The sequence below is a fragment of the Corvus brachyrhynchos genome, unplaced genomic scaffold, assembly GCF_000691975.1.
Source record: "Corvus brachyrhynchos isolate BGI_N302 unplaced genomic scaffold, ASM69197v1 scaffold3, whole genome shotgun sequence".
NCBI classification, from domain to species: domain Eukaryota; kingdom Metazoa; phylum Chordata; class Aves; order Passeriformes; family Corvidae; genus Corvus; species Corvus brachyrhynchos.
Genome location: NW_008237619.1, coordinates 13,240,143 through 13,250,354, shown reverse-complemented (window position 1 = coordinate 13,250,354; position 10,212 = coordinate 13,240,143). Strand labels below are relative to the sequence as shown.

At 48.4% G+C, this 10,212-nt stretch overlaps 2 protein-coding genes across 12 annotated transcripts in view; one reads left to right on the top strand and one right to left on the bottom strand.

Moving 5' to 3' along the window:
* LOC103614056 (protein Wnt-4-like) overlaps nucleotides 1-193 on the bottom strand; it is a 4,051-nt gene extending 3,858 nt beyond the window's left edge. The window contains exon 1 of the mRNA XM_017732005.1: nucleotides 1-193. This exon is cut by the window's left edge and continues 1,970 nt beyond it. The gene's annotated coding sequence lies outside the window, so the exon portion shown is untranslated.
* A 619-nt stretch (nucleotides 194-812) lies between these two features.
* LPAR5 (lysophosphatidic acid receptor 5) lies at nucleotides 813-9,903 on the top strand. 11 transcript variants are annotated; one of them, XM_017732000.1, is made up of 5 exons: nucleotides 813-969; nucleotides 1,589-1,656; nucleotides 2,215-2,449; nucleotides 5,179-5,257; nucleotides 8,280-9,903. In XM_017732000.1, the coding sequence occupies exon 5, from the start codon at nucleotides 8,579-8,581 to the stop codon at nucleotides 9,725-9,727; it is 1,149 nt and encodes a 382-aa protein (XP_017587489.1). In that variant the 5' UTR covers nucleotides 813-969; nucleotides 1,589-1,656; nucleotides 2,215-2,449; nucleotides 5,179-5,257; nucleotides 8,280-8,578; the 3' UTR covers nucleotides 9,728-9,903. The 11 variants fall into 11 exon arrangements, with proteins under 11 accessions (XP_017587489.1, XP_017587490.1, XP_017587485.1 ...); XM_017732001.1 differs by lacking the exon at nucleotides 5,179-5,257 and having other exon boundaries at nucleotides 2,362-2,449; XM_017731996.1 differs by lacking the exon at nucleotides 5,179-5,257 and having other exon boundaries at nucleotides 2,219-2,449.
* Nucleotides 9,904-10,212: the final 309 nt, after the last annotated feature.

The following is a 10,212-nucleotide window of genomic DNA, read 5'->3' as shown; positions in this document are numbered from 1 at the left end:
GCAGACACAGCCATCCACACAAGAAGAACCCAGCAGCACTAAGCAGCTGCTGCCAGACCCACCAGCTCATCACCGCTTTGTCACCATGCCCTTTGGGGAGACAGAGAGTCTCCCTGCAGTGGCAGCTCATGGGAGCAGAGGGGAAGACCTGCTGCCTCCCTCATCCGCATCCACTGTTCTTGAAGACGCTCCCTCATGTCTTTCCCTGGCAGGTCTCCCTTCTCCTCCCTCATTTTCTTCCCCATGGACTGACTGTCCTTCCCCAAACTCAGTCCTTGTCCTTCTCCTAGGAGGCACAATGGGGTGGCTGTCCCCCTTCTCAGTGGGTAGCCTTTTCCTAAGAACCCCTGTGTGACCAGGGAGCTGAAATGTCCCGGGACAAAAGCTTGCCATTCCCCCAGCCAACATGGGAAGTGCCAGCTGTTCCCACTGCCTTGGAAGGTAAAACTCCTCCGCAGCCACAGGTTTCTGCTCTTCCTGTCTGAATCATTCAGAAAGTGAAGCAGGGCTGTTCTGGCCCTCCTGTGGTTCTTCCATAAAGGGATTCACCCCTTTGCTGTGCTCTGCCGCATTTTCCTGCACAAAGAGGTCTGAAGAGCACTGGTGTTTATCAGTCATCCTTTCAAACCTGAGCAGCCTCTCACTTGTAGCACGCATTTCACCTCTCTCCTTGCCTTCCCAGCTCCCTGCATCCCTCCTCCTGTTGGGTCCCTGCTCCTGCTTTCCGGAGCCAGCACTCCAAGGTGGCAGGCATGTTGGGATCTGCAGCATCGGGGTGTAGCCTCCAACACACACCCCAGTAATCTGGTCTTACCTGCTGCTCACTCAGACTGTGGTGAGGAAATGCCGGGGGTTGAGCTGCTCTTCCCCATGAGCTGAGCCTCCAAGAGACAGTGAGGGGCAAACATGTGAGCCCACCTGGCTGAGGGGACACAGAGTTCGTGGGCTGATGCACCGAGACCCGGGGAGGTGAGTGAACTTGGCTAGGTGAGGATGCTGTGGGGCTCACGGGCTGGGCTGAGTGCCACTGTGTCCTCGTCTTCTCACGCATGGAAAAGCCAGGACTGCCGGGCTCAGCCAGGTGTGTGCTCATGTGTGTGAGGGGTGAGGGCTGCAGGGGAGGGGGAAGTTCCCGCAGAATGTGTCAGACACTCCTCAGGCAAAGGACACCCCCCGTGGCATATCTGCAAGCTTTTATCAGTAGCAACGCCTTGACGGGAACTGAAGAGACACAAAAAGCCGTGAGAACAAAGATCCCAGCAACTAGCAAGTGAGAAAGGAGGTCTGGTTAAAAAAGAGAGGCACTGAAAAGAAGCAGGGTGAGCTCAGTGGTTTGGTGCTATTGTACCCTCCAAGGATTTATGAGTAGCAGGAACATATATCCCTCGGTGTGTCATTCCCTGGAATGAGGAGTCAGTAACAGCAGAACAAGGGAGGCAGGGAGTGAGAAAGTCAAACACCAGCAGGCAGAGGAGCCAGGCAAGGGCTGCAGAGAAAGGGAGCCCACAGCAACTTCCCAGGGCAGCTTTTCCTGGGTCAGGACGACAGCGGGATTAGGAGCACCTCCATGACTCGTGTCTTCTTCCAGGTGTGCTGAGGCTGGCAAAGCAGGAATAGGACTCGAAGCAACAGAGTGCCAGATGGGCTCTGCACAAGGTCAGCTCCCTTCCCAGCTCCACGTGGCAGTGCCAGGTCACAGATGTCCTGGTAGCTCAGCCCTTGTACTTTCATAGCGCTGCGCCTCCTGTGGTGTTGAACGCCAGGGACCGACGTTTGTGGCAAACATGCCTTTGCTTGCCACAGACAATGACACCTCTTCGGAGTCTGGTTCTTTTTGGGACCCTGCCACGTGCCAGCAGTGCGCAGCTGGGCCCCCAGGCAGGGGTTTCATCCCAAAGCCCCCAAGCCCATGGGAGTGACAGGACTCCAAGTCTTTGTGCTGGCTAGCAATTAAATCAACTTTGCTCTCACTTCCCGTATTTCACTTCTACCTCCTGTTTAGCAATATTTTGGGGAGAGGGATGTTTTGTTTTTCCCCCGTCAGTCCTGAGGGTGGCTGAGTTAGCAAGACAAGCAAGTATTTGGCACTATGACCCAGGGCAGGTCTCCTCAGTTGCAAGGACACCTGGGTACTGCTTCTCTCATGATTGCATTTGCTGTTGTAGGATGTGGTTTAGCTTATCAGCCTTTGATAACAAAGTTCATGCTTTGTAGGCAGGCAGAAGTGCATCAGGAAGTGAGAAAGGAGAAGAGACAAACTGTAGCATGCCAGATGTAGGATCAGCCGTAGCGCAATAGGGGACAGCTGTGATTTGGATGAAGAGCCTGCCTGGTTCTGTTTTGATCCAAGCTGCTTTGTAGTTTTGGTGCACGGATTGAGACCTCTGCAGTGGGAGCAATCACCAACCAGCAAGCTGGCATCCACGCTTGGCTCTTCTCCAGCAGTGAGGTAAGGCACACAGAACATCTGGAGAGCCGGATGGTTGGACATCTTGGGCACCGGCCCCGTGAGCCGCTGTGCACGTGCTGCCAGACCTGACCACAGGGCACTGGGGGACATCTGCCCCTCTTCAGTTGCCCCGTGGGCCTAGAGGTGCAAGGCACAGCTCTGTGTTTGTTCAGACTGAGGCTTTCTTTGGGATCCTGTGACATTAAAAGCATGGGCAGCCTGCAGAGCTTACTTGCCAAGGTGCCCACAAAGGGAACCTTCTTCCACGTGACTCACAGGAGATGAAGGGGGGTAACGTCTCTAAAGAGTAGGCAATAGGAATGTGATCAAACCTCATGAGTTAAAGACAGAGGTCCCAGCTTTTATATCATGTATCTCTTATAAAAAACAAGCCATCCTAAGTCTTGAATGTCTTCGAGGTTCTAATCATCACAAAAATCTAATTTCTTGAGTAGGAAAAAAGATGAAAAGTGGGGCTTAAATATCACCAACAGTAGGTAAAAATCATCCACGTGTATGAAAAAAAATTTATCTCCAATTTCTAGGGTAAAGTCGGGTGGGTTTTCTGAGGTTTGAAACATTTTTGTTGTTTCCTCACTGACCCTGCAGCATGCTCAGCAGTATTTTTCTAGCTTTCTTTTTCCACCTCATTTCTCAGATTCTTCATCATTTTTGTAGTGCTCAGAGGCAGTGACTCCCAGTAAGACAGAGCCAGGAGAGAGAATTCCCAGGACCAGGCCACAAGATGCCAGGCACACATCCCATCTCAGGGCATGCCTGCCTGTTCTGGCCACTGTGTGCAAGTGCATCTAGGCCTTCTCACCCCCAAAAGAAAAAAATTCAAAACCCCATGTATTTTGCAAGTCACAGTCTTGGCACTTGATGGTATTCAGGGGCTCAGATTGAAGAGGCAAAAAAACGCTTCCTCCACCTTCTGGGACACATAAGGTCAGTCACCGAACAGAAAGCTTCTTCAGGATTTAAAGAGAGCATTTTGTTGTGAGGAAGGGGATTATTCAGCTGTGGAACCGCTGCCTCCTTACACAGCTGGTGGCTTGAGACCTCTTGGCAGCTTTTGTGCAATGAGTGCTTGGGGTTCTTTTAGAGGCAGCCACAAGGAAGATGCCCTTTGACTCTCCAATATTAACCAACAAGGACAGTCGGTGTCCCTGCTGCCAGCCTGCTTTACCCACCCACAGCTTTCCTTTTTAGAGAAGGACAGTCAAAGCAGGACCTCCAGAGCTCACTGGAGAAACTCTCTGCTCCCACAGCTTCATCTTTCCAGTGGCTGTGTCTGCATACATCTCATTTCAGGTTTTGGTCATGGTATCTGTCACAGCAAGTCTGAGACTATCAGCTTAGCTTCCATACCAACACCACAGCAGATTCTTTCTTTCGTGTTTCCATCTACCCACCAAAAAAAAAATCCCCTCAAAACCACCAATCTATTTTCTGCTCTCAGTGATCTTTGCTGCCAGTTTAGAACTGTGTTGTTCACTGTCTTGAAGGCTGAAAGGCTAGAGTATGTAAGGAAAGACCACTCCAAAAAGAAAGAATAGGTGATAGTGGGCAAAAAAAAATGAACAGGTTTCTTTCACTGGTATTCATGGCATGAAAGCCTGGGAGATTTCCACAGCAGAAACTCTCTTTACGGAAAAATTCATCAAAGGACTGTCTCTGGTCAAACAGTAGTAGGATCAGCCACAGAGCAGCAAGATGAACTAAACCATGTCTAAAACCACACAGCTCCTACCCCAGAGGTCCGAAAATAACTGAAGGGTGGAAGACCTGACTAATTGTGCTATAGAAACATCTGCTTAAAACAGCTCTTAAAGGCAGACTCAATTTAAGAAAAGGCTCTTGGGGGGTTTCAGACCAGGGAGCTTGATGTTTTTGCTGAACAAATTAGTAGAAGCTATAATAAAGGAAAAAATCAATTGGCATAGTCACATCTAATTACTGGGGAAAAGTCATCATGGCTTTTAAAAGGGACGCTGTTCCCACAGTCCTTCCTTAAAGGACTCTATAAGCATGTGAACAGTGGCCCAGGTGGATTTCCAGAAGGCTTTCAAAAGCAGTCTCACCAATGGCACTTAAAAAAATTTAAAGAAAATGTTCCTACTTGGATGAAAAGTGCCTAAAAGAAGGGACAGAGAAAGAAGGCAAATGGTTGTTTTTCTCAGTGGAGTTATAAGACACCTGTGCTGGGGCTTGGACTGTTTGACTTATTCATGAGGGATGAATAATAAAATAAAAAATCTGTTGGAGACATAAAATTATTCAAGTTAAAAAGGATGAGGTTTGGCTGCAAAGAGCTGCAGAGATTAAGAGAAGTGTGAGTGACTGGACTTAAACTAACAGCTGAGATTTTATCTAGTGAAGTGATGGGAGAAAGCAAACTGAACTGACCATTACCACTTGCAAATGAGATCTACACCTACGCAGCTCAGTGCATCCACATTATCAGCACCGTGTGTTTTCAGCACCCCAGCACAGGGCTCACAACAGCTCTAGCAGAAGTGGAAAGGTGCTGAGAAGGGCAACAAGGATGTTCCAAAGTACATAACCACTTCTCTGCAAGGAAAAACTACGAAGACAGGGACCCTTTAGCCTAAAAAAGAAAGCCCAAAAAAATCCAGGTTACTGAGTGGGAATAGGGTAGATGTTTATAATATTATCAGCCATGAAATGAAGGTGAATAGGGCTGTTTTCTGCCCTGTCTCTTCCAGCACTAAAGCTAAGAACTGAATCTAGCAGGTGGTGAATCGAAGATGGGTACATGGAAGTGATTCTTCACCTGAGGCACAAGTAAGCTGTGGAACTCCTTGGCACTCCTGTCACTGGATGATGTAGATGGTAAATTTTACATCAACTCAAAAAGCAACTGAAAAAAAAAGTGAAATAAAAGATCCCTGAGGGCTACTGAATACAACTAGGTCACCTGTGGCTCAGGAAATTCCTGGGCTACAATTTATGCTGGCAACAGGAAGACAACTTGAGGCAGTGTAACTACATGATCTGACTGTTCTTAACATAATCCCTTCACCATCCACAATTTGAGATGGAATACTAGTTGTAGATAGCCTCATACAGCATGGACTGTGCTGACATATTATATTCTCTAGATTTGTTAATTGAATACCTCTGGGAAGCTTGAAAAAACACATCTGTAGAGATAAGTCCTTTTCACCTGACATCTGGCTGGTCTGAGTACATGTGTTACAGCAGGTCGTGGTCAGTCGCCGAGTCTCAGTCTCAGTAACTTTGTAATAATAATAACAAAGGTCTGACCAGTCTGCAGTTCATTGCAGGGTTTTGGCTCTCACAAAAGCTGACATATTCTCATAGAATTATAGAATCATAGAGTGTTCTGAGTTGGAAGGGACCCACAAGGGTCATCAAGTCCAACTCCTGGCCCTGCACAGGACACACAAAGAATCACACCCTGTGCCTGAGAGCGTTGTCCAAACACGTCTTGAGCTCTGTCAGGCTTGGTGCTGTAACCACTGCCCTAGGTAGCCTGTTCCAGTGCTCAGCCATCCTCTGGGTGAGGAACCTTTTCTTGATATCCAACCTAAACCTCCCCTGATACAACTTCAGGCCATTCCCTCGGGTCCTGTCACTGGTCACCACAGAGAAGAGATCAGTGCGTGCCTCTCTTCTTCCCCTCATGAGGAAGTTGTAGGCCACGATGAGGTTTCCTCTCAGTCTCCTCCAGGCTGAACAGACCAAGTGCCCTCAGCCGCTCCTCATATGGTTTCCCCTTAAGGCCCTTCACCGTCCTCGTGGCCTTCCTTTGGACACTCTCTAATAGCTCAATATCTTTTTTATATTGTGGTGCCTAAAACTGCACACAGGACCCAAGGTGAGGCTTCCCCTGTGCAGAGCAGAGCAGAGCAGGACAATCACCTCCTTTGACCACTGGCGATGCTTCTCCTTGAGATTTTTTGAATTGAAACATTTCACTTGAAACCGACAACATTCTTGCACTTTTGCCTTGTCAGCTTATCTTATACTTCACACTTGCACAAGACTTCACACAAAGTATTCACCCACCAGGAAGGCTAGAATCCACTCAGATATAGCTTGATAAACCAGCAGAAGTTTCTCTAAGAAACTTGTCTTGATGATGGACCTGCCCAACAACACAAAAGGATGGGCAAGTTGGTAGCTGTCTATACTTTTGTAGTAGGTTTCCACTTCCGTTGTTTAACATGTTGTTACCAGAATGATTCTCTTCCTTTCTGTGAGGTCAGGACACTCTACTGTCTGCAGCAGATTCTCTCTGGATCTGTGCATTGCCACACAATGCCATCCAGAGGGTCTGACATGCTCGTTGTGCCTGTCAAGTTGCTGAGTAATATCAACTTCATATAAAGATATTCTCTAGACAGAAAATTCTGCTTTCCTTTTGAAGTATATCACAATCTACATGGACCCTGTGAGGGAGTCCCTATGTGACCCCTGCAAACAACTGTGGGGAACTGTGTCACACCAATCCCTGCTCCAGTGTGAGTCCCTTCCACAGGGTGCAGTCCTTCAGGAATAGTTCTGACTGTTCCAGCATGGGTTCAATGTGGTCTTCTCCAGGAGCAACAGAGGAAATTTGCTCCAGTGCCTGGAGCACCTCATTCCCCTCCATCTTCACTGACCTTGGTGTCTGCAGAGCTGTTTCTATCACATATTCTCACTCCTCTTCTCTGGCTGCAATTGTTGTCTCACAGTAACTTTTTCCCTTTCATTATTCCAGAGGTGCTACCACCATCACTGATGGGCTCAGCCTCGGCCAGTGGCAGGTCCATCCTGGCACTAGCTGTGTCAGACACAGAGGAGGTTTCTGGCACATTCTCACAGAACCACACCTGTAGCCCTCCCAGCTACCAAAACCTTGCCATGCAAACCCAGTGGAAGGATGTTGCTATTATGTCACTGGGAGCCTTCTCTTGTCCAGCTGAACAAGACCAGTTCCCTCAGCATCTCCTCATGCTGCAAGCACTCCTGCCCTCAGACCATTCTGGTGGCCTTCCACTGGGCTCACTCCAGCTGATCAGTGTTTGGACAGTGCTGCTAGTTAGTACCTAGAGTGGTTACCAGCCTCATGTTCATCCACATGAATCCCATAGCTCTTCCTTTTTCATTGTGCTCCCTTCCGTGGCTGTGCTGCTCTGTGTTTGTGGGACATGGTCTGCTTCAAGCTTTAGGGTGTTACAAGCAGCAGAATGAAGACCTGTAATCCACTGGTCCCAAGCAAGTAAGGACACCAAAGGAACTGTATGAATGTGAGCAACATAAGGAACTCAAAGTCACTGGGACTGAGGTCCGTGTGTGTTGTTTCACGTAACAAAAGGAGCTTGGGTGGAGTCAGGTCGAACTGTACTGTAATTTTTTTTATCTGAAATGGATGTACAAAGTCCTGTTTCTCTGATATAAAACAGTACTACGCAGTTTTTATTTTAAGTTCCTTCCCGTCAGCATTTTTCCTTCAAATGCTGCTCTCTTCTTTTTCTTTCTCTTTCTCTGGAGCTGCCTCAGCTACTTCCCCTGTGTGCTTGTGGTGTCCCTTTCTTGTATTCATGTGCTCTCAGCAGTGATCAAGGCAAAGTGCATTTTCTGGGGCTGAGTGATAAATGATTCTGTACAACAACCACCTTCTCTGAGCTCTGTCTTCTTCTGCCATGTAATTACTCACTTTTCCAGTGTTCATTTTCCTTCGTCTTTTGGTTTCTTTGAGAGTTCTTGCTGCAGAAGCCACCATGGTGGGATTTTAACATTTCAAGAGATTTCCTTCTCTAACTTAAACTTTTCTGTCTTGGTCTTTCACTCTGACCAGGAATTGTACTGACAGCTGGCAATGATTCTCCATCTCCTTAGCACCTCATAACCACTGGAAAGAATTGCTGAACTAGAGGCAGAAGCAGACTCTACATTACCATCCCTGCCAGATGACCACAGATCCGCAATCCAAAGCAGTGCCAGCCAAGAGGGACATTGCCCATCTACCTCCCAGCTGCAGATGACTGGAATGCCCTGCCCGTGGCTCCTTAGAGGGGAATGACTTCTCTCGGTGCTCTTTGTGCCTCCTTAGCCCACAACAGGCTCAGCCATCTCAGTGAGACCATCCCCTGATCCATGCTGGGCATGTCAGAGTCCAGTACATCCAATACATCCAATACGTCCAATGCATTGCAGACATGCAAGGATTACACCTTCAACCACCACCTCCTCATGCCTGGCTACACCCTGATATTCATCACAGGCTTGATACTGAATGTGATGGCCCTATGGATATTCGTCCGATACCTGCGCCTGAAGTCTGTAGTGATGATCTACATGTTAAACCTGGCCATAAGTGACCTCAGCTTCACACTCCCTCTGCCCCTGCGACTCTACTACTATTCCAACCACCACTGGCCCTTTGGCAGCATCCTGTGCCAGGTCTCTGGCTCAGTCTTCCAGATCAACATGTACGGTAGCTGCCTCTTCCTCATGTGCATCAACCTGGATCGCTACATTGCCATTGTTCACCCACTTCGCTGGCGGCATCTGCGGCGCCCCAAGGTGGCCAAGCTCCTCTGCCTGCTTGTCTGGGTTGTGATCTTCATGGGCTCCATCCCCACAGCCATAGTCCACAAGCAAAACCACTGTAAAGTACGGAACCAGACCATTTATCTGTGCTTTGAAAGCTTTAGCGACAACATGTGGCAGAATAACCTCTTCCCCCTGGTAATCCTGGCTGAAATCTTGGGGTTTCTCCTGCCTCTCAGCTCTGTGACATACTGCTCGATTCGGATCTTTCAGGAGCTCTGCCAGCCCAGCCAGACAAAGACCCTGAGACAGCAGAAGACTGTGCGTCTCCTCTTGGTCAATCTGGTCATCTTCATCATCTGCTTTGTGCCCTACAACACTACCCTGGCAGTTTATGGCATGATAAAGGCCCGGGTGATGAAGGTTGAGAAAGATACCCAGGCCTCCGTGCGCCAAGCGCTAATTATAACGATGATGTTGGCCAGCATGAACTGCACGCTGGACCCCTTGATCTACTACTTTAGCACCGAGGGTTTCCGGAACACCTTCAAGAAACTGCGGCGGGGACAAGCCTGGGACTCAGAGATGGGGACACTTAAGCATCAGATTGTGGAGAGTAAGTCAAGCCGAGACCATGCGGTCTCCAAAGTAAAACTGTTCCCATCTGAAAACTTTATCCGTCCCAACGAATCTTCGCCGTCACTTCCTACTGCAGTATTTCTGAACGGCCCTATCGAGGACTCGGAAATTTAAGCCCAGGAAAGCCATAGCACTGCAGAGCCGCCCATGCAATAACTACAGCAAGCCTATGGGATACAGCAAGCTGTCTGAGGGAGCACGGCAGGCTGTCTGTGGGTGAACGTGATGATGCAAAGCTGAAGGGTGAAAGGTTGTTTTGAATAAACAGAGGTGCCTTGGTGACATGGTCATACTTGACTCTTTTGGTACAGGAAACATAGTGGGGGACAAGGATTTAAAACAAACTTAGTGTGTCTAGGTCCGGCCAGTATTAATTCCTATAGCAAGTACATCCTGTCTGAGTAGCTCCTGGCTGCACTGCAGCGTGAGGCAGTTCTGGGGATCATCAGAACACAGATATGGTACTCACTGCTGACAAAGTGAACTTACTAGCAATGGCTGAAGGAAACCTTTGACCAGATGTTTCAATTTGAGTCATAGGTTCAGCTCAGGACATCTAAATGAGTAGCTTAATTTTCCAAAAGAACTGAAGCATTTAG